This window comes from Callorhinchus milii, unplaced genomic scaffold (genome assembly GCF_018977255.1).
Source record: "Callorhinchus milii isolate IMCB2004 unplaced genomic scaffold, IMCB_Cmil_1.0 Scaffold5, whole genome shotgun sequence".
In the NCBI taxonomy this organism is placed as follows: domain Eukaryota; kingdom Metazoa; phylum Chordata; class Chondrichthyes; order Chimaeriformes; family Callorhinchidae; genus Callorhinchus; species Callorhinchus milii.
Genome location: NW_024704746.1, coordinates 17446265 through 17467996, shown reverse-complemented (window position 1 = coordinate 17467996; position 21732 = coordinate 17446265). Strand labels below are relative to the sequence as shown.

The window sequence follows — 21732 nt, the reverse complement described above, 5'->3', positions numbered from 1 at the left end:
GTATTGTATTGTATTTCAAATAAGATTGTATTTCATAACTGAATTATACCTTATTATATTTTCACCTACAAATACCCCCCCCCCCACCCATTCAATTTAATTAAAAGAAAAAACAGCTTTAGTAATGTTCAGAATTTTAAGCCGTATTTTTTTAATCATTTACACCATTATAAATCAGGAATAAAGAAGATAAATTGCAGCCAAGTTGAGCATAAAGTCAATCTTATTTGCGTCAGACTTGGCCCTAGTGCCACTGTGTAAAAGAGTGCCCGCTGCATTGATATATAATTTGTTTTGATATATCTGCTGGACGACTGTCATTAAATACTTACTTACTGTACTCAACCAGTCAAGAACAGTGAAGCATTTGTGTTTGTGATGAATTCATTAGTTTTGAAAGACCCGGATATGTGCCTAATGATGTGGAAAATATCTGCTTGGAAACAGCAGTGAGGAGCAAGCCACAGCTAGCCAGGAAATGCAGCCAGCTAACACGAGCTCCCCACGAGCTCAGGAGTGTCACACTTCCTTTGTCTGACTCTTCTTATTAATGATTTCAATAATTGACTATTCAGCTCGAGCAAAGGTTCAGTAGTCAGCTTCCACACAAAAAAAAACTCATCATACTTACCGCACAGTCCTATTACAGTATCAGGTTTCTATATTCACTTAAAAACATCTTTTCCACATATGTTCGAATTGCAATCTGTTACACATCTATTAGAATTCCAAACTACTGTATTACACGCATGTTAGAATTTGCAATCTATTGCACATAAGCCCCAAATTACTAAACGTCCTGACTTTTTACACCTCTACCTAAATATATATATATTACTTTACAATAATAATAATAATCCTTGCATTTGATATAGCGCCTTATCACATCTTCAAGACATCTCAAAGCGCTTCACAGAATACACTGTAAAGTAAATTGACTGCATATTTTGTGGGTGAAACACAGCAGCCAATTGCACACAACAGTGTCCCACAAACAGTCGTGGATCGAGTGACCAAAGTAAATCCTGTGAAGCGCTTTGAGGTGTCCTTCTGACTTGAAAGGCACTATATCAAATATAAGGATTATAATTATTTTATTGTTCAGGGAAAAAGTTTGTACTAAATTGAATGCTATGAAGCAAAATTGTCCAGACCACACTCTCGAACATATAACGTAACGTCACAATGTGGCATCATTAAATTTACTTGTCATATAGACTAAATGTTCTGCAAATCCCGCTAAACAAAGGGGCTTTCAGTGATGAAACAGACTGAGGCCACAAAGGTTTGAACAACAATAAATAATTAGTTTCCTCCCTTTTAATCCTTTTCAAATTAGGTTTCTATAGCATTATAGTTACGACTATTTATAATGCATTGAGATAAGAGCATGTTGAGCTGATAATTAAATGTGAATAAAATTGTGTCCATTATGTAAATATCTATCAAACATTTCCTGAAGTACTTGTTTTCTGAAGGGTTAAGTGGAATCCGTCCTTTCATTCTGCAGTGTGATGATCCTATTGCACACTTGGCTCTCGGAACAAAAAATGCTTTGTTGCTGAAAATAGAACAACAGTGTTAAATAAAAACCCAACCTTTAGTAAGTCATTCTGTGTGTGCCAGCGAGGCTTTACAAATGAACATACAATTATGAGAGGAGAGTTTGGAACACACACAAAAAATGAAGTAATGAAACCAATAGCCCCATAAATACTCTGATTAGAATGTAGACTTCAGCTGTCAGCACTTTCTTTTTCCTCCAACAATCTTAGTGTGAAGAGAAAGTGCATTATGTTGCCATCCTTCTTGAAATATGCACATAATATCCCTTCCCCTCCCACTCAAGCATGTGTTTCTCTGCAAGAAAGGGGCTCAAGAGTGTTATAATTAAGAGCACCTGTTTCCTTTAGCAGGATCTCAGTTGCTCGAGAGGAACTCAGTCATCAAAGAAACCACCTCGAAGTTTATTGAATGGCTCTTTGTTTCAAACTATTACACTGTGCTGTAAAAGTGTTTGATATTTAAGTCTCTCTTGCAATGGACCGTCATACCAGGTGCAGGGATGCCAGTGTGATCACATTCCCCTATAGCCACCAGGGTGCTAGTGAGTAGTTGTGCACTTGATCTGAGGCCAGGTTGATTTCCTGTCTGACTCTTTGTTGGCCCGAGATGTCCCATCTTCTTAATAGTACAAAGATTTCCTGAAACCGTTCTTGGCTACTATGGGTCTAGAGCAGTTTATTTCTTATTAACAGAGAAGTGAAGGCCCAGTACGCTTAGCATAAAGCATTCCTCCCATTTAGGTAACGTGACAAACAGTAACGAAATCTGCCTGATAGTGGATATTTCTGTTTGAATTCCTCTTTCCTTTCTCTTTCTCTCTCACCTTGGAATTCATGCCCCTTTCGGGTTTCACACAGCTGGAAGATTCTCTGTTGATGTCAGTGCCTCCAGTGGAAATTCTACAAAATCACCATCTGGGCCATCTCTGACTGCCAATGGGGGAGGGAGCATCAGATCTCCGTACAAGGGGAGACTGAGGAAAGAAATGGGTGAATTGAGATGGAGACTGTGAATAAAAATAAACAGAGTAAAAGAGAGGTGAATGGTGACGAAATAACTAAGAAGGTAACAACGACCAGAAAGTGATCAAAATTAAAAGAGAGAGAGAATGGGCCAGAAAATGGAGAAAGTGTTTGTAACGTAGTCTGTATAGATTGGGATCAATGATACTTGCACATTGAAAAGAGTTTCAATCTCGGCCACACTGGTGTAGAGAGATGCATTTAAATAGTACCTTTCACATTTGAAGGACATCCCAAGACACTGGACAGTTGAGGGTTTATACCTAAGCTTGGGGTTTGGATTTGGGAGGGGTAAGGGCCAAGGCAGGTGGAGTGGGAAGATGAGGTCAAAGAGGAAGCTCTTGAAGGATGCGAAGGAAGGGATGAGCGAAGGGACTCTGGGATGGAGTTCCAGAGAGTGGGAGTACAATATACAGAATACACTAGTTTGTTTGGCACTGAATGTGGTGTATCAAGTGAAATGCATTACGTTTCTGTATCAGAACAAGGTTCTGTAAAAACATGTGGTGAAATTCAGACACCAGTAAAGAAACCACTATTTGCAAGCAATCCGGGTCACATAAGATCAATTCTCTCAGTTTGCTGGTGCAAAAAAGGAGACCATATGTGAGATGCTGCTCTACACGAAGATGTTGAGAGTCTCAGGATGATTTGTTTTAGGAATTGTGGTGCCTTGTATTATTGTACTGATGTGCTGTGCCACCCAGTGGCACAATAGGGATATAAGTGACTTCTGACTAGTTACCGTGCTGTTTGGGATGCAACGAGTGAAGCTGATGTGTTTTCCTACAATGAGGGAGGTAAATAAAATCAGACAGAGAGTCAACTAGCCATTGTCACAGACTTGCTACAGCAAAGAAAAGATAACACAAAATATGTGGGAGGAGAGAGGGTTGAGGGTGTTGTAATCAGAATTCTTGGACTAAACCAAACACTATACATATTTGTCAGGCAACAGGAGCTGTTAGGCTGCACACTCAAAGAAAAGTTTTATCAAATCCAGAAAGAGTTAATGGAATTGAGTCGAACAGCAGCGATGGTTTCATTTGTGGAAAGTAATCAGTTTAATCTTATTAATCAGCCCTGTCACTTCCGTATTCCCAAGGTGACCTGTGGCCTAGATTCTGCAGTTGTTTACAGTACTTTTAGATTTATTTGTTACTCCGAAAAGATTTACAACAAACACAAAGATTTCTCTTTGTAAACGGCAGTATGTGAGCTGGAGCTTACAAAGGACGGACATGGTCCTCATATACTGGCTGCAGGGCAGTAACTTGAAGCCTTCTTAATTGGAAATGAAATCATTCGCTGCACATCCATGAAGCAGAACTAATCAGCAACCATTTAAATACATTGAGAAACAATTGGTGCTTTAGAAAATTTCCCCATTAAAGGAATGTCTGAATAAACCACATCCCCATTAACTGGCGTCAACTGTACGAGCGATTGTATGTCAGTGTAAGGCAATTATTCCAGGGCAAGATAATGACTTGTATAATCTGAAAATGTGCCATCAGCAGCCATTCTGACCCTATAACTAGCCTTAATCCAGAGCCCATTTATTTTGGACAATTGGAGCCTGGATCTGATGGCTGATGTCTGATACGGGCACTGGATTACAAGTGTCCAGTTCATGTCATGTTCAAATAAACCCACCTCAGGGGCAGGTTTTGTGCCTGGACTAAGTCAGTTTAAGAATTCTTTGCACATGAACCCATGCTGTTCTACCCTCCAGATGCACTTTCAACCATCAAATCAGTGTACATTGAGGTACACATATACAGAGGTTCGGCTGGCAGCCTGTATACAGTGCAGCATATCTATATGCACAATGTGATGGGCCCCACAGTCAGCTACATAAACAGAGCCATTCCCCTCTGCTCATGCAGCTTAACAGGTTGAGCAAGAACAAGGCAGCAGTACTCAATCTAAATAAAGCAGAACTGAACCAACAAAGAGCTCACAGTCTAGGCTGACACTCAAATGCAGTGCCGAGGGGTTCCCTGCATTGTCTGAAGGGCATCCTTCAGAGGAGACATTACACTGAAGACTTGCCTACCTATTCAGGTGGACATTAAAGATCCTGTAGTACTATTCTAAAAGTGAAGAGTTTCTTTTTGTGTCCTAGCCAACGATCCAAATAAAAATTGGTCATTCACTTCAAGTTTGTTGGTGGGACAATGCTGTGTGCAAGTGGGCTACAAGTACAGTCATTGCATTTTACAGAAAACTCTGTGATGCACTTTGAGGTACTTTAATGTGATAAGATGCCATATGAAATGCAAGGGTTTATTTATTTCCAGGCTCTAATACAGGCCAAATTCTGTTTGAAACCGAGATTTGAATAGTGGGATGAGATTACAAATCAAAGAAGTCACAAGCTGAATTTAAAGGAGAAGAATGTGCAGGGGAATATGTTCAATCTAAAGTACTCCCCTTTCTGCTTCCAAATAATACTTCACTTTCCTAATTCAGCATTAGACAAGGTACTAATCCCTGGGTTTCCATGTGGCCCCAATTGATAATGTTCCTGTTATCTGAGGAGGTCCCTGCAGAGAGAGGAGACCCAAATCATCATCTTGGAGAGATGGAGTCAAATTATGAATATCTCATAAAACATGAAAATTGGTCAGTTCAGGTCCTGAAACAGCTTTCTTCTCCCCTGTGAGATCTCATTGATATGATGTTTATATATATATTACATACACACACACATATATATATGCATTGTACAGAGTGCTTGACCTCCTAGTAGAAAGAGCTTTTGATTTATTTCATGTATAACCAGGTTATATGCAATGTTGTTGTAGGCAGAAATACAGATAGATGGAGAAAGAGACAGGAGACAGGAAGGCAGACAGGGAGCGAAGCAGATAACCATTAAGACAAGGAAAAAGACAGGTAGATAGATGGATAGAGAAACAGGGAGACAAGCAGTATTAATGTAAGATGACAAGTTGAACTGAGTTGTCCCTCTTTAATGGTACAGAAATAGAGACTGATCAGTTTTACATGCAAGCAAAAAGGCATCATTGCAAAGCATTGGAAATACACAAGAGATTACATTGAAGAGCAGACTGGGAGTTGCTTTACAGAAAGTTCAAGTAGAACAAAGAGAAAACCAATGCTATTGTATTGTAAATAGCTGTTGACTGCAGTTAGTCCAACTTTGTAACAATAATGAGAACACTGAAGGCCACCTCACAGAATTAGATAAGCATTCTGTACTCAGAAAGAGCACAATGAAAAGCTTTATACCTTACCATGCACCACCAAGCTAAAATAAATGCCCAGGTACAGTGTAACCACAATGTTGGCAAACAAGCTCTCTGCCATCGGCTTACAATCCAGTGGTTTCCTTTGAATTCATTTGTTAAAACAAATACAGAATATACACCACATTGGCTTCTGGCTTATTTGATAGTGAAGTTCCCCCAGGATCCTGGTCAAAATTGACACAGATAAAATTAGCCATTTATTTCACAGCTAATTGTGTGACATTGCTGTGCGTAAATTGTGCTACCATGTTTGCCTACAAAGTACAGTCACTACACTTTACATCAGTCATTTGACAATCATTCTTCACTCTCTGAAGATATTGGTTTGGAAAACAATAAATGTAAAACTGAGTGTAAAACTGCTTGAAAGTGACTAACATATATCCAGTTGCTGAAACTGACACTGTAAGAAAATAAATTAGTGGAGCATGAAGTAATAAATACAGCTTTAATTAAAGAATAGCTCTGTATTGTTAGTGAAGGGAGGAATTATCCAATAGGACTAGGCTTGCGCTTGGATCAGGCTGTCTTTGTTTAACTGGTGATGTAGATCTATGCGTTATTTTACAATACCACAGAGTCTTCATAACATTGATTCCTATTTACCAGCAACACAGGGCGAAACCTTGGGCAAGTTTCCTTACTCCACACGCCTAATAATTATCCCTCTAAAACAAAAAAAAATAATAAATTGTTCATTTTCAATCCACGACTGTTTGTGGGACGCTGCTGTGCGCAATTGGCTGCCGCGTCCGCCCACAAATATACAGTCAATTCACTTTACAGTATATTCTGTGAAGCGCTTTGGGACGTCTAGAAAATGTGAAAAGCGCTATATCAAATGCAAGGATTATTATTATTAAAAGTTTATATCCAGGTTTTTGTTTCAACAACTAAAACTTCTCTGCCATTAGATGTTGCTACAGTATTTGAAATAGTAAAAAATGTGCTTTGTAACATTTTCTGTGTATAGAAGACATCTGCTGGCAATTGAGAGTACTTCAGTGTCAGAGGGAAATCATTTTCAAACTATTTCGAATTCCACAAGCTATTGGTTCTTCAAGTGGTGAGGCCTATTCCTCTCTGAAATGTTGTTGCAATTACTTTGCCCCACTCCCACTTCATTTTGTAAACTTCCATTGAATGCCTATGGGCTAGGACAGAATGTCAGAGGTCACGTGCTCCCAACTCCTACTGTTCTGAACCAGTCACTGGGGGATAGGCAAGAACGTTACGGATTCTGACATCACTCTGTCTTCCTGGAGAATTGCCTTATCTCCTTCCAGATGGGTTTTATTTTTTTGAAGTAAAAACATAAAAATTGCTGGAAGTGTACATTGTGTCAGCATCTGAAAGAGAACCACGGGTCAATGTTCTGGGTGTGATGTGATGTAGTCAAAGCATCTAAAAGGGAATGCCTGCTACTCCCAAGCAAGACGTTCCCTTGATCCAACTGCTTGCAGTGAGTAAACACAATTAAATCTACACGTGCTGTTGCAGCTTGATTAAAACTTTCCACTTTGGTAACTGTGGTAACTGGATTTCACAGTAGTGTCAAAACTACCTGGCACTAAAAAAATAATTTTCTCATTTTCTTTGAGCACCAGAAAAGCAGGCTGAGCATCATAAAATAGGGTCAGTTGGTTGGCAGGACTATTAACCCACCATCCAATTTTCCACGTTCCAGAATGATATTCCTGGTATCAGATCAACTGAAGCTGAGCTTGTTCAGTTTCTAGTGATTTGCAATAAATGCCCCGGCTGTTTCCTGAGACATGCATTATAATAGAGTTCTGTTCCCCCCACTAGAGCAAGGTGCTCTATCCACGCTCAGCAAAGGAATAAATGTGTAACAGTCTAGTACAACAATGCAAAGCTGGCCTACTGCCTTGCTCCTTCCTACCTCTGTGACCTGCTAACCCCATATTAACCTGTCTGCTCCCTGTTCCACGTCCCCCGCCCAGCCTGCCCTACCATCGGTGGTCAGGCCTTCAACCTCTCTGCCCCCACCCTTTGGAACTCCATTCAGCAGCCCCTTCGCCTCACTCCCTCTCTTGCCTCTTTCAAGACACATCTCAAGACACTCCTCTTCTACTGCATCTTCAGTCACCCTCCTACCCCTACCCTTCCTGCCCTCCACCCATCCTGATCCCAACCCCCTGCTCAGATTCAAATCCCCGACTGTCCAGTGCCTTGGGAGGTCCTCCTGACATGAAAGTCGCGAATACAAATGTAATTTGTTGCTGTTGTTGTTGTTGTTGTGAGATAGAGTGCCCACAGCATGCCAATGTTTCTCACTACATCTGACCACTTGTTGATTCATTTATATATGCACTACTGCCACTCAGGCCATCAATAGATTTTAAGCCATCAATAGATTTTCATTTGGTGATAAGAAGACACAAGCGTAATTCATAAGAGTTCAGTGTGACTAGGTACATTTCATGCCAAGAATAAATGTCACAATAATAATGATAATCTATCTAATAAACTGTCATGAAAAACCACAGTCTCCATTAACGTTGACAGGAAGGGGGAGGAGAAAGTGTTTTTATATAGCAGTTTTTCATTAGAATGCATAGATAATGAACCTTTTAACTCAGCAAATGTGCTCTTTAGCCAGATATTCCCATTAGCAGGGTGCTCCTGATAACAGGATGTCCATTAATTGTTGTTCAGCGTCTTTCCACTTCTGTGACTGCTCTCTGGCTCCTAGCAGTCTTTGAAACATGACAATAGTGACTTTCATTGTGTTGGTGTAAATGGCAACAGCTTAAAGAAGTTTGCCCTTCCAGCCACTCAAAGGACAAGCTGAGATATGCAGCCACCCCCTTCCCATACAAATCGCATGAATTACGATGGCCCTGACGATGAAGAAAAAGCTGTGTCTACGTGCAGATGAATTCCTCTCCAGTGCTCAGCCCCGGTAACATATGAAACATTCACTTTTTTAAAAATAGGCACAAATTAATTTTCTTGTTGCCAAGGACAAAGCGATGACATGTTCTTATTGTTTTTTTGTAGGCGTTCTTACAGAGCTGGGTCTCATGTGCCTGTTTGCCTGTTTGCTTTTCTTTCCCACCTTGTAAATTCTGCACCTCCCCTTCTGCACCACAGGAACCGATATCAGGATGAAATACTGTGAGATTAGTTATAGTATAAACAGATGTTGAGCAAAAACCCTCAGCGTCACCATCCCCAAAACTTCATGGGGTTGTTTGTTGTTATAATATCAACATCAGCATTGCCATGTTCTAGATGAACAATTTCAGGCTGGTTTAGGTGGTAGCACTCTCATCTCAGAGTCAGAAAGTTGTGAGTTCAAGCCCCATGTTGGATGAATCTGGCTGACACTCCAGTGGGTTGAATGCCCTCATTCAATGTTGAAAACTTCCATGTTCCTAGGTTAATTTGCTAAGTAAGGAACTGCTTCTCTAATGGTACATAGTCTGTGTTGGAAATCATCAGGACAGAAACAAAATCTGTACCATTATTGCAAAAAGAATAAGAACAGATTTAAAGACTGTAAAGGAAATCAGTACTCAAAAGGATAAATGCTATGGCATTATTTAAAAGCTCATTAAAACTGCATCTTGTATGTTAATACAACCCATGTAAACTCTCACCATGACAGCTTCCTCTCCAACAGGGCACAGTGCAATTATCTAGAGTCCTGCACAGTTCTTATTGCTCACATCATACTGTACACAGTCATCATTTGCATCCTATTGTACAGTCTTTTAAAATAATATTGCAATTGCACAGGCATTAAAATAAATTGATTGTAGAATTGAGGGGAAACAATCTTTCAACACCTTGTTTGTTTAAAATATATTTTTGAATACTAATATCCTGTCTTTTGATACACATTCATCTGCCCATTATAAAATATATTGTAAATCATTTAATCAAAGGCCATTGAACACTATAAACACATTATTATTACAATGGCTCACATTATCACTAAATTGCCACTGAAGACCGACAATTAGAATTTGCTCATTAAAATGAAAGCAATACACAATAATCCAGTCAGCAAAAGCTTATGAAGGAGAATTATCTGTGGCAGCTTCTTAATTCCAAATAGTGTAATCAGCTGACAGTGAACATGTGCAAGGTATTCACCTTTGGATTGAAGTGTGATAAACCCGGTGACTGAGAGGCTGAGAGAGAAAGAGAGAGGTGAAATCTGAATGATTCTTTTGGGCAAACAAACAGTAAAAAATCAAGCCCAAGAAAGATGTAGAATTAGTGCGGCTTTGAATGTGGAACACGTACAAAACAGCTAGAGAAAATAATAGTTAAATTCACTGCAAGATCCCAACATGGCAGATGCCAAAATGGAATGAGTCCGGCTTTGAGTAAGAGTCACACGTGAATTCAGGAATCACAGTAACTAATGCTATTTTGGGCTTATATTAAGAGTGAAAACAGATTGATTGCTCCCCAAGTACAATAGAAATAATTTTGAGGGAGCACTCAGTTTCACATGTGCCTGCATTTGGTTTGATCAAACTGTCAATTTCATTTTCTCTTAACATTTTCAATTGTGGGCATGGCATCACTGACATAATCAATCGCCATCTGGACAGTCACTCTGATCATATTGTAGCATGTGCTACACAGGACAGGTAAAACCAACTGTTGGCTTATGTCACTTAGAATCCCCAACTGACCCAATCTTTCTGACAAACAGGTAGCAATCAAGAAGACCTCAGAAGTAAATAATGAAGGCGGAATAACAATACAAAGGGTTCAACAAGGTCTAACTTGCAGGCTGGGTTAACTACATGCAATCGCACACAGATAGATACCCTTAATTATGCAATTAACAGCCACTGGAAAGGATTACAGAATCCGCTGAATGCACTACAATAAGCGAAGGAGCAGGATAACTTTCAATGACTTTGATATTCTTATGGTGCCATCTAGTGACCACTTTTTATGTTACAACAACATTTTAAGTTTGGTTTTACGATCCATGCTTTTGACATAGCACCTTATACAAATCAGATACATCTCAAAGCGCCTCATGGAATTTTACTGTGAAGTGTAGTGACTGTACTTGTAGACAACGCTGCAGCCGATTTGCACACAGGAATGTCCCACAAACAGCCATGAAGTGAATGACTCGTTTTATTTGGCAAATTGTTGGTCAGGACCCTGGGAGAAACCTCTTTCTTTTTTTCAAGTACTGCACTGCCATGGGATCTTTAACATGCACCTGAAGAGACAGAGAGACCTTGTTTAATGTCTCGACCAAAGAACGGCACCTCCATCAATGCAACCCGCACCAGTGCTGCATGGAGGGTCAGCCTAGACTGCACGAGTTCAAGTCTCAAAATAGGGCTTGAACCCATAATCTTCCAAGGAAATCTGATTAAATCAAATTAATTAAAGTGTTTCAGTAGATTTTAAATCTGATAGAAGAAATTAATTTATTATATTTGAAATCATTTCTGGTGTCGCGCCAGATGTTATGATGAAAGTTGAAACCCAATGTCAAGTAGTTGCAATTCTTGTTTTCTTTTGCAGATGAAGCGAAAAACCTTTTCAGGTTAATGCAGTATAAAGCTGTTAATGGGAACATTTGAATCAGGTTTGACAAACTTTGATGTGAAAAGGTATTTTGTCAAATGCAAGTATCATTGCCATTATTTGCTCAGATGCAGATTACTTTCTAATGCAATCCAGTGAAAACATCCAGTGGAAAATGAAATTACATTTAAGAATGTGATTAATATTAGGGATGTTATGAAATAGATATGAATCTTGAATCACCTTTGTCATTTAACAGATGTAGGTATTTCAATAAGAGAAATAGCTGGTTTAAGCTATATACGGGTAGGAAAGCACACACAAAACCTGACAAAATCATATACCTATAGTTATTTTATACAAATTGCTTCCTAGCTCACGTGCCCTAGTTGAAACTGATTGTATGATTTGGGTAGGAGTTGCCCAAGTTTTCCACTCTGGGTTGGCATCATAGCATCTGGAGCTACACCAGAGATGATTCAAACATAATAAATGGATTTTCTATCAGATCTATTAAACGGGTAACTTCAGTTCCACAGATCCAAGTCATTTTTCATCCTCATTCCATCAGTTGCAGCAGCTACACTCTATTCATTCCATCAGATTATCAATTCAAAGTCAATTTATCAAATGTGGAAGAGCAGCCAACACAGCACGACCGCTCAATGGTCTTACATCATTCAAATCATGGCCATTTTGTCAGGCTGCCAAATGTAATATGTAGGCAGCCCAATTAATTTAATTCCTTTTTTATCCACTCGTAATTTCCACCCTGCTTCCTGAACAAGTTCCCTTTGTGGGATAGGTTTGACTGTACTCTAATCCCTTATGAGGTTGATTTGTGTTTATATGTATATTAATTAATGATATATAGACAATTCTACCGAGACAAAAGCCTGATAACTGATCATTTTATGTTGTCAATTGAAAATCTTAAAATATTTTTCATCTTTCCATCAATTTCCATGAACAAAATGATTGTAGTTGTAAATTCCTGATAATTGAACACTTGCCTCGTCTACAGTTCACATTGCAGCTGATTTACATCAGGATTTCTTTCTCTCTCTCTCTCTCTCTATATATATATATATATACACACACACACACATACTTACTTATAGGTAGTGAGAGACAACACAAACATTTAGCTAATACTATATTTGCCTAGTCTAGTTGGTATTCCTCACTTCAGAATCAGAAAGTTGAAGGTTCAATTACCTTATAGGGACTTTTGAGTTTATATTCCAGGCTCACCTGGGGGGTGGGCGAGCTGCATGGTTAAAGGTGCCATTCTTCAGACGAGAACCAATGTTCCATCTCTGTATGCAAGTATATCAGATGCAATGATTATTCCCTTCAGCATTTCTGCTCCCATCCTCTGGAATTCCATCCCAGCAGCCCTCTGCTTCACCCTTGCCTCCTTCGCCATACTTGAGACATTTCTCTTTGGTAGTGCCTTTGGCCACCTTCCTGATTCCAACTCCCAGCTTGGGTGCAAACTCTTAATTGCCCAGCGCCTTGGGACCTCCTTCCAACGTGAAAGGCGCTATATAAATGTAATTTTGTTATCAGTTGCATGTAGAATAAACAAAAAGTATGATTTAAATATTTTTTACCTATTGCTCACTTCAACAGAGGGTTCTCCTTTCGTAATATTACAACACCTAGGTTAAAGATCTCACAACATAATTCAAAAAGAGAAGTTCCTCCCAATGCCCTGGCCAATGATACTCTAGATTAATTGGTTATTCACTTAATGGCTGTTTGTGGAATCATGGCCAACCTATTGCCACATTTGCTTATATAATATCACTTCACTTGACAGTAGTTACTTTTGAAAAGTTTAAAAGTTCTACAAAAATGCTTAGTACTCTTGGCCTATCATGTTTGCAGATCATATGTGCCCTTTCAGATCTGCTTCCTTTCTCCCACTTCCGCACCAAAATGTGTATTCCCTCTGTATAATCTTAATGCATATAACTGAAGTATTAGGGCAATATTTTTAAATGAGCTATTTCTGTAATTGTTCAATGCACTGAAACATTTTAATCTCTTTGTAATATTTTTCGCATCTGTCATAATAGAGGCCAGCTTTTAAGAAAGCCGTCAAAAGGAACCTGCCCCAAGCTTCTGTATTACCTCTCCCACTGCAACCTGAAGGTAGTTCAATGGAGTCTTACAGGGAAACACCAAAAGGTCCTTTCTCTGCTCAGCTCCTGTCATTTAACAACCCACATGACTGGAATGTTCTGCATACAGTAATCAGAAGCAAATGTATATATTAGCACAAATATGCCACCTTTTATTTCTAATTTGAAATATTCAGAAAAAGTGTGTGAAGCATTAGTTTGACTTTATCCTTGTCAGTTGGGGAAGTTGATCTGGGATCAGCAATTTCAAAATGATTTTAAAAGGCCGGAGCGAAATGGAGTTATATAAGATAGTGAAGGACCTTTCTATCCAATGGACAATCTGCTAGAGGCCAAAAAGCTTCTTTGGCAGAAACCAAGCTTCACTAACCCCAATCTCCCTATTTGTGTGCTTCATGATTGACCAAGCATATTGTTAGGCTCCAACTTACCCAATTATCAGCAAATTAGCTTAAACAACCAGTATCTAAAGACTGTTCACATGAGTTTAAGTTTTCAATAGCCTTTAATAACTTTAGAATTGACAAATTCTTAATACTGGACAAAATTATTTTATAAGTTTGAACTTTTATTTTAGAAGCTTGAGCTAAATTTTCAGCAAATGTTCAAGAATTAAATGAAAACAATACCAGATAATCATCTTCAGCCATTCTGCCTCCAACCTCTGGAATTTCATTCCTCTATCACTCCACCTCGCCCCCTCCTTAGCCTCCTTCAAGTCCCGCCTCAAAACCCTCCTCTTCGACCATGCCATCGGTCACCCCCCTTCCCCTCCCTTCTCCCCCCCGACTCCAGCTCGGGTCTGAAATGCTGTACAGTCCAGCGCCTTGGGACGCCCTCCCGACGTGAAAGGTGCTATACAAATGTAATCTTGTTGTTCTCCTCAAAAAGTGGGAATAGGTCAATATAAAGGATACTTATGCACATCAGTGCAGGAAGACGATTCTTCATGTCATAACCCTTTATTGGGCCACACAAACAATAGCTTATGGATACTCTAGCACTGAACAGTGACTGTTTAATCTCAGTTCTACAGTATTGATTAACAGTACAAAGCCTTTTCAAACTTGTCTTTGACAAAAAGCAAAGGTGTCTTTAATGCAGCTTCTCAATTTTATTTCACGGCAATTCTCTGAATCAAATTTTCAAATATGAATAGTCGTAACTCTATGGAATGATTTCCAGGCCCTTGAGCTGATAATGAGAAGCTCTATACAGCTGCATAAATAGCCGGGGCATTATACGTGTAGTAAACTGACAAACCTACAACTGTTAAGGCTAAAGAGATCACATTGCAGAATTTAATAAGGATATTGTCAAACGCTAAAATACATTATCACGCAAGACTCATTTTCCATCAGATGAGTATCATTCATGTAGAAAATGAAATAACATTTGTTGTAATAGTATTGCAGGAGTTCAAACAATTCTATGGATCCTCTTGGTTAACATTGCTTTGTAAACCATGCCTAAGGCACATTGCAGAAGGAGACGGGTTCTATATGGAGGACTTGATTTCAATATTATTGCAGTGATTGGCCACCACACAGTGAGCAGTTTATCAGAGTGCTTATGGATGACTGCCTTCTGTGCATATCAATTATAATACACAAGTTTTTGTATGGGTTTATTTATTGGAGAGCACTTGCATCAGGAAAACTGAAAAGATACAAACAAAAGAAATTAACCTTACTAAGGAAAACAAAAACAACCATTTCCAACAGATTTTACACAATGTACAAATTAATTCAGAATGTACACTTTTTTTTTAACAACATGGATTGTGATGAGGAAGGCACTATTCAGCTGCTTGTGTTTTTAAACAGTTATATAGAGCACAATCCATGTTTTCCCAGTAATTACATTCTGTATGTTATCTATTCATGCATTCATCTCCAATATTCTGTTCATTTTATTGTGGGAAACAATGCTGGGAATAACACCAATCATACACTCAAACAAAACTAACTCCACCTATAAATATACAGCAAACATCTAAAAGCTTAGAAATAGTTTACACCAAATAAATGAATACTTAAAACCAGACATCTAATAGATTCATGAAACTTATCTATAGTGGTTAATGCAGAATCCCCCCCTCCCCAATTGTTGTCAGTGTACATGGGCTACAGCTCCTCACAGTTTATTAGCAATTCCATGTTTGTTATGTCAACCAGAGAGACTATAAAAAAAAGACTAAGAGGGTGAATAGGACTTTTAGTGGAACCCACAGGAGAGGCATTTTGGAATTGAAGAGTATTCCAAGCATTGCATTATCTAAGCGTATGAAACTACATTTTATTTTACAGTTAAAAAGATATTAAATGTCAGCCTAATGCATTGAATAATTAATATGCTTAAACTATACCTACATTTCCTCCCTGTGAGGAGATATCTGGCAGTCCATTACTTTGCATTACTTCTCTTCCTTGTGTAATGCGTTTGATTGACAGCATCATTTGCGATTTTTATTAAATTATTTTTCCATGAATTAATTTATCTTGGAAGATGAGCATCTCCCACTGCTATTTCTCACCCAAGCAGTTCTGACTTTTCTGTTGCTCAATGTTGATCAGCTGGTGAAGCTTTCTCAAGGAAGTTCCTCCTTCATAGACTTCACTCGCTATCGATTCTTTTTTGAATATTTTTTGGCTAAGCTGCTAAGAAGGCGTTGAGCGACTGAAGCAGAGACAAATTTCTCCCACAAAGTATACAGTCAATTCACTTTACAGTATATTCTGTGAAGTGCTTTGAGACGTTTTGAAGATGCGATAAGGCGCTATATCAAATGCAAGGATTATTATGATTATAAATCGTATGTGCATTTGGCAGTGACCTCAATGGAAACATTTCGGTTTTGAGAAAATTGTCATTTAAAAGAAAGAAATGGAACATAACTGTCTCATGAAACATGAACTGGAAATAACATAAACAGCTCAACACTAACCCGACAGTAATAAATTAACTGTTATTAGTGAAATTAATGAAAACATAGATTTTTAATATCACTCTCCATCACCTTTACGTAATTAAAAATGTGTTACTCCAGATTATGTGCTGCTGACAGTGTTACTTGATTCCTTTCCAACATGACTGTACCTGTGGCCTCAACTAAATTGAGGAATAGTGCACTTCTATTCTCAGCCCTTTTAATATTATTCTCTCTGGTGTAAACATACAATTGTGTTTCATACAAATTTAAATCGACAAACTGCAAGATATCACATACCTAGGAAAAGGATTACAGTATATAGTATGTCTGATGCAATGTTTTCAATTACACCACTTGTAACAAAAACTGGTGCAAAATAAATACTTGAAACTTTTTTTTTTGTAACCTTTTGGTCCAAACACATAAAATGTGCAATATTTACAGCATTTTACTTTTCTTACTCTGAAATTACAATACTTTGAAACACTTTAGAAAGCACCCTAGTAAAAATAGTTCTACAGTCAAAAGTTTACAAGACACAGGAATCCCTAAAACATACCACAATCTGATTAGCAATAATGACAGAATCTACACAACTGGTGCGCTATTTGTAGAAATGGATTTGCTTGCTCAATTGTCCACGCGATGCATCAAAATTATCACCCTAAAGTCTTTACAGATGGAAGTGGCTCATGGAGGATTTGATGCAAACTGTAGACCAAGAATCCTTTGCTGATTCTAATTGGAAAAAAAAACGTGAGTGGACTGTTCATATATTTCAAGGTATATGAAATATACCTGACCTGACTCAGCAGAAAGACATTGGATATAGTTCTCCAAGTAATTAAAACTGTTCTTAGTTCGTTTTGGGATAGATTTTTTCATAGAAAAAGCTCTGGGAAAGGAGATAAAGTTCTCCATCCTTTTCTCTCACTGCGTGAGCTCGAATAAACTGAAACTGTTCCAGAGCAAATTCATAAAACTCATTTTCCATTTTCCAGATCTCCGACAGCTGCAATCTAGCAATGGTTTCTTTAGTTGGAAGTTTCTTCTCTGTTGTTTTTCTAAGATGAGATTTCTTTCCTGTTTGAGTGCAACAGAAATGAGGAAAGAGAGGGGAGAGGAAAGGCAGATAAAAATTAAGGTAAGATTTTTAAAATCTTTTTTGTCTACCTGTTCTGTAACATTGGTTTGCTCAGCACTTCAGCACAGATTAACTATCTGCACCGATTAACCTGCAGCAGATTCTAATTTGCAGATCTTAAAATCAAGGTTGCAAATTAAATTCAAACTAAATTATTGTTCATCTATCATCACCTCTCCACATTCCCACCGTGACGACTGAGATTACAAACTCGCCAGAATGCTGCACTGTTTTTCTAACCAATGTTAAAAAAAACAATGAACTAAAAGTTTATTACAGGTTTTATTAATAGGCATTAAAAAGATTCAGCATCAGAATTCAGTCCATGGTTATAAATGTGGAATATGACAAAAGGCTTGGGACAAGCATAGCCATAATAATGCAGTTAACACTTCTTTCATCTCTCTTTTTTCTAAGTCATCCTGCCTGGCTGAAAGGTTAGCACATAGGCTTCTGCCAATGTTACTTGCGAGTCTGGACAGCAGCTTTGGTAAATCTTCTACCTCTCAATATATGTCCTCCACTCTGTCCCATCATACCCATCTGCTGCATCATGACAGATAAACTGTGATAATCCCCAGATTGTACTTGAACTATGGGTCAATGCCAAGTGATTACTTGCAGTGTAAATAGCAATCAGAGGAAAAACCGCCCTTCCGTGCATCCCAACAGCTGGGTCAAAATGGAATTGAGGAGCCTTGGGATTGGATGCTTGCCTGGCCTTTAGCCACAGTTAATGCATGACTCATGGATATATTTTTCAATGTCATAGCCATTGACCATCTTAAAGATCTGTGGATGGAGCAAAAATGCTGAATAGCCAGTCTGTTTTCTTAAAATCTATTAAATATTAGTTCTGCTTTGAGTTATGTCAAATCCTCCTCTTCGTTCCATTCAAAATACATCACCAGAAATAAAACCTAGACCCACTTGGTGGTTCTCATTTCTACTTTGCCTCAATATTTTTTTTCAACATCACAGCTTGCCAAAATATATTCAGCACAATGCACATATGGAATCTAGCCCAACATTTTGGAATCCACTGAAAGATTTACAATCCATAACACTAAAATTGGACATTTTATGATGTAGGCATACTGATTAAATATAAAATGTTTTATTAGTTCGTACATTTCGAAATGTACTTCACTTGTGACTGACCTGTGCGATAAAGTTCTGTTGCGCCTCTGAAGAAGCGAGGCAAGGCTGCCTCAAGTAGCATTATAAAGTCTTCTAACTCCTCAGTTACCCCAACTAGGAGGTATTCATTAACCAGGTTGTATCTGGCTTGTTCTAATGCCCATTTGCTTCCAATGTTCCTATAAGGACAGAGAGTAATGATGGTGAGTTGGCTGCAGATAGAAAAAGCACTTTCAGAGATTCTTACCCATTTAATTGTAAGGACAGTAGGACAAGTAATTAATCTCTTTCTTCAGTGTCACGTGCTGCTATCTTTTCTAAACAGGGATGTTTAATAACTAGGTCACAGGTGCTATTCTTTCTTCTGCAGTGAACAATGAGCTCATTTGCAACCTTGGACCTTCCGCCAGGTAGGCTGGAGGTCACGAGCAGAGAAATGCTGGCAAATGCTACAGCCCAATATGGTGTTGCTTGTATGCTCTGTGCTCACAGCTTGTTTGGTCAGTGCAAATCCACAGAGAAAAATCTACAAAGCCCTGCTTTGAATTAAAGTAACATTGCATGATCAGATTCAGCACTTTGGGAATTATCTTGGGATGACATTTTACTTTACTTCCCTGTGACACATCATGAATAAGGTTGGATTTTTTTCTCCCCAACTGGGTGAAATACAAGGTTTTGGGACATGGAAATGCTCTTTCCCAATCCTAGCAATAAGTAATCTAAAGTCAGTTACAAACTAAAGCACCCTCTTAAATCTACCCAACAGGCTCTAATCACACACATCAGAACACTTCCACTGCACAAAGGGTAAACATTCTCACACAAGCAACCTTTTACCAATTTTTACCAATTTAGTTCAATTTGTGTTAATTTGTGCAGGTTTATGCTGCAGGCCTGTACTCAATTATTTCCTTGCCCTGAACTTACCAACATTCTGAGCTGTGGCCACAGAAGAAAGGAATTTGAAGCCAAAGTTTCTCTGGAGCGCAGTCTGACCCACCAGCCGCAACACATTCATCAAATGTCTGGAGAGGAGGAAAGAAAACAGCAGATTACTGAAAGTAGTTTGAGAATGTATCATGAATGCAAAGGGTTAAAGCGACCACTGGACAAGAATTCCTCTTTCAAATCCTTGTGGAGTACTATAGCTCAGTAGTTTGAGCACTCGCCTCTCAAGCGAATCTCGGTTCGATTCCCGGCAGGGCGAAATGTTGGGCAAGTTTCCTTACTCCACACGCCTCTAGTTTACCTAGCAGTTAGTAGGAACCCAGTTGTTAAGACGACTGCTGGTCGCTTTTCCAGGGTTAATAATTCCTTCAAAAACATAATAAATTGGTCACTCATTCCAAGACTGTTTGCAGGACACTGCTGTGCACAATTGGCTGTCCACAAAATATACAGTCAATTCACTTTATAGTATGTTCTGTGAAGCGCTTTGAGATGTCTCGAAGACATGATAAAGAGCCAAATTAAATGCCAGCAGTCAAGATCACATGCTCAAACAGTCTCTTGTGAAGGTGAAGAAAATGCAGCACACAAACAAGTTGGGGTTGGGATGCTTTTATGCAACTGTGCAGCACTAAAAATGTCAGAATAAAACAGCATTAAGTTGTAGCTATTCTTAGGTCAGCCTTGTTTGTTATATATGGCGCGCTCTTGTTTTACCTTTTTATCTCCCTGTTTTCTTCTCTTTAGTCCGGGCCTGTAGTCATCACCAAAGCGCAAGAAATAGTAGTACGACACCAGTCTCTCAATTGGGTCTCGAATTACATTTAAGTAGATTGGTTTCTTTTTCACACCATACCTGTAGTGGTGGGGAGCGAAGGAGGGAGTGGGGTGGGCAAAGAAGAAAGAGGTGGAAATATAGATTCAAGAATTTAAACATATAATTTACCAAAGTTTTAATATTTACTGGGATTACCTTGCAACATTTTTGACGGAATCGTTTGATAAATCTAGTACTATTTGGCTTTAGTAGGGAATTTTGTTTTAAATGTGGTCAAGTGTGGATCTGACAAACATTATAACTAAGAGGGAAACAATATTCACTTCAAGGTTTTGAAAGAAGAATGAAACGGTTTATAGATTTCTAACTTTTCTTTTGCTTCAAACCACACAATACAATTAGAAAACAGAACTTGTGAAAAACTACATCTACACATTTGCATGTTTTCTCATGCAGAGCTTTATTAAAATATCAAAGCATGCTTTATTGTTCCCTCTGCTATTTTGTTGCTCATGACACTCGATTTAAATACGAACACTCTTAATTGTACTCTTTCTAGCAACAAAATGTGTAGTTTTTCCGAGAGGGGAAGAGAATGAAGGTTAAAAGACTAAATTTCACTATAAATTTCAAATAAATGATTAAGATTATACGGTCACTTCAAAAGTCAAAAAATGTCTAGTAAAGTACTTTGAGCATTAAGATCCCGTTATATATTCCAGGTGTTTTTTTTATATATAAAAGTGCCTATTTTCAAAGAAATTGGTAGTGGACAGATTCCTCCAGGAAATCTAGAATAAATCGTGTTCATGATGAGAAAATGAAAGGAACACATTCCAGTGTAAATCGGCCCAGGGAATCCCTGCTAAGCACATCTGCTCTACTGCTCAGCACTGATTTGTGCATCATTGGTCTCTTTCCAGACAGACTGGGAGCAATCTATTTTTAAATCCTTGGAAGTTTTTGCAAAATCTCTGCAGGGATGGGGGAAAAGAGAGAAAGAAAGATAAAAGACTTCTGATTTTAAAAGATTAGTACAGAAGCTCAACAGACAAAATAGTTATCTTCTTAAAAAAAGGACCAAAAAAATGTAGACGGCAAAGGCCCACCAGGCCTTCCAAAGGCAAGAGTTTGGAATGAAATTTAATGCGCACCGTAATGCATTTTACATATTAGTACCACAGGATCTTAGCTTCTATTTTCTATTCAAGGCTTTTCTAATCCAAGGTTTTT

The 21732-nt window shown here is 38.5% G+C and overlaps 1 protein-coding gene across 1 annotated transcript in view; it reads right to left on the bottom strand.

Moving 5' to 3' along the window:
- Positions 1-15109: 15109 nt before the first annotated feature.
- The window catches only part of hs2st1a (heparan sulfate 2-O-sulfotransferase 1a), a 45680-nt gene continuing 39057 nt past the window's right edge, over positions 15110-21732 (bottom strand). The window contains exons 4-7 of the mRNA XM_042335726.1: positions 20439-20577; positions 19701-19798; positions 18792-18949; positions 15110-17569 (exon numbers count right to left, since the gene is read on the bottom strand). Of these exons, the coding sequence (XP_042191660.1) occupies positions 17343-17569; positions 18792-18949; positions 19701-19798; positions 20439-20577 (622 nt within the window). The 3' untranslated portion in view covers positions 15110-17342. The remainder of the gene's footprint in view (positions 17570-18791; positions 18950-19700; positions 19799-20438; positions 20578-21732) is intronic.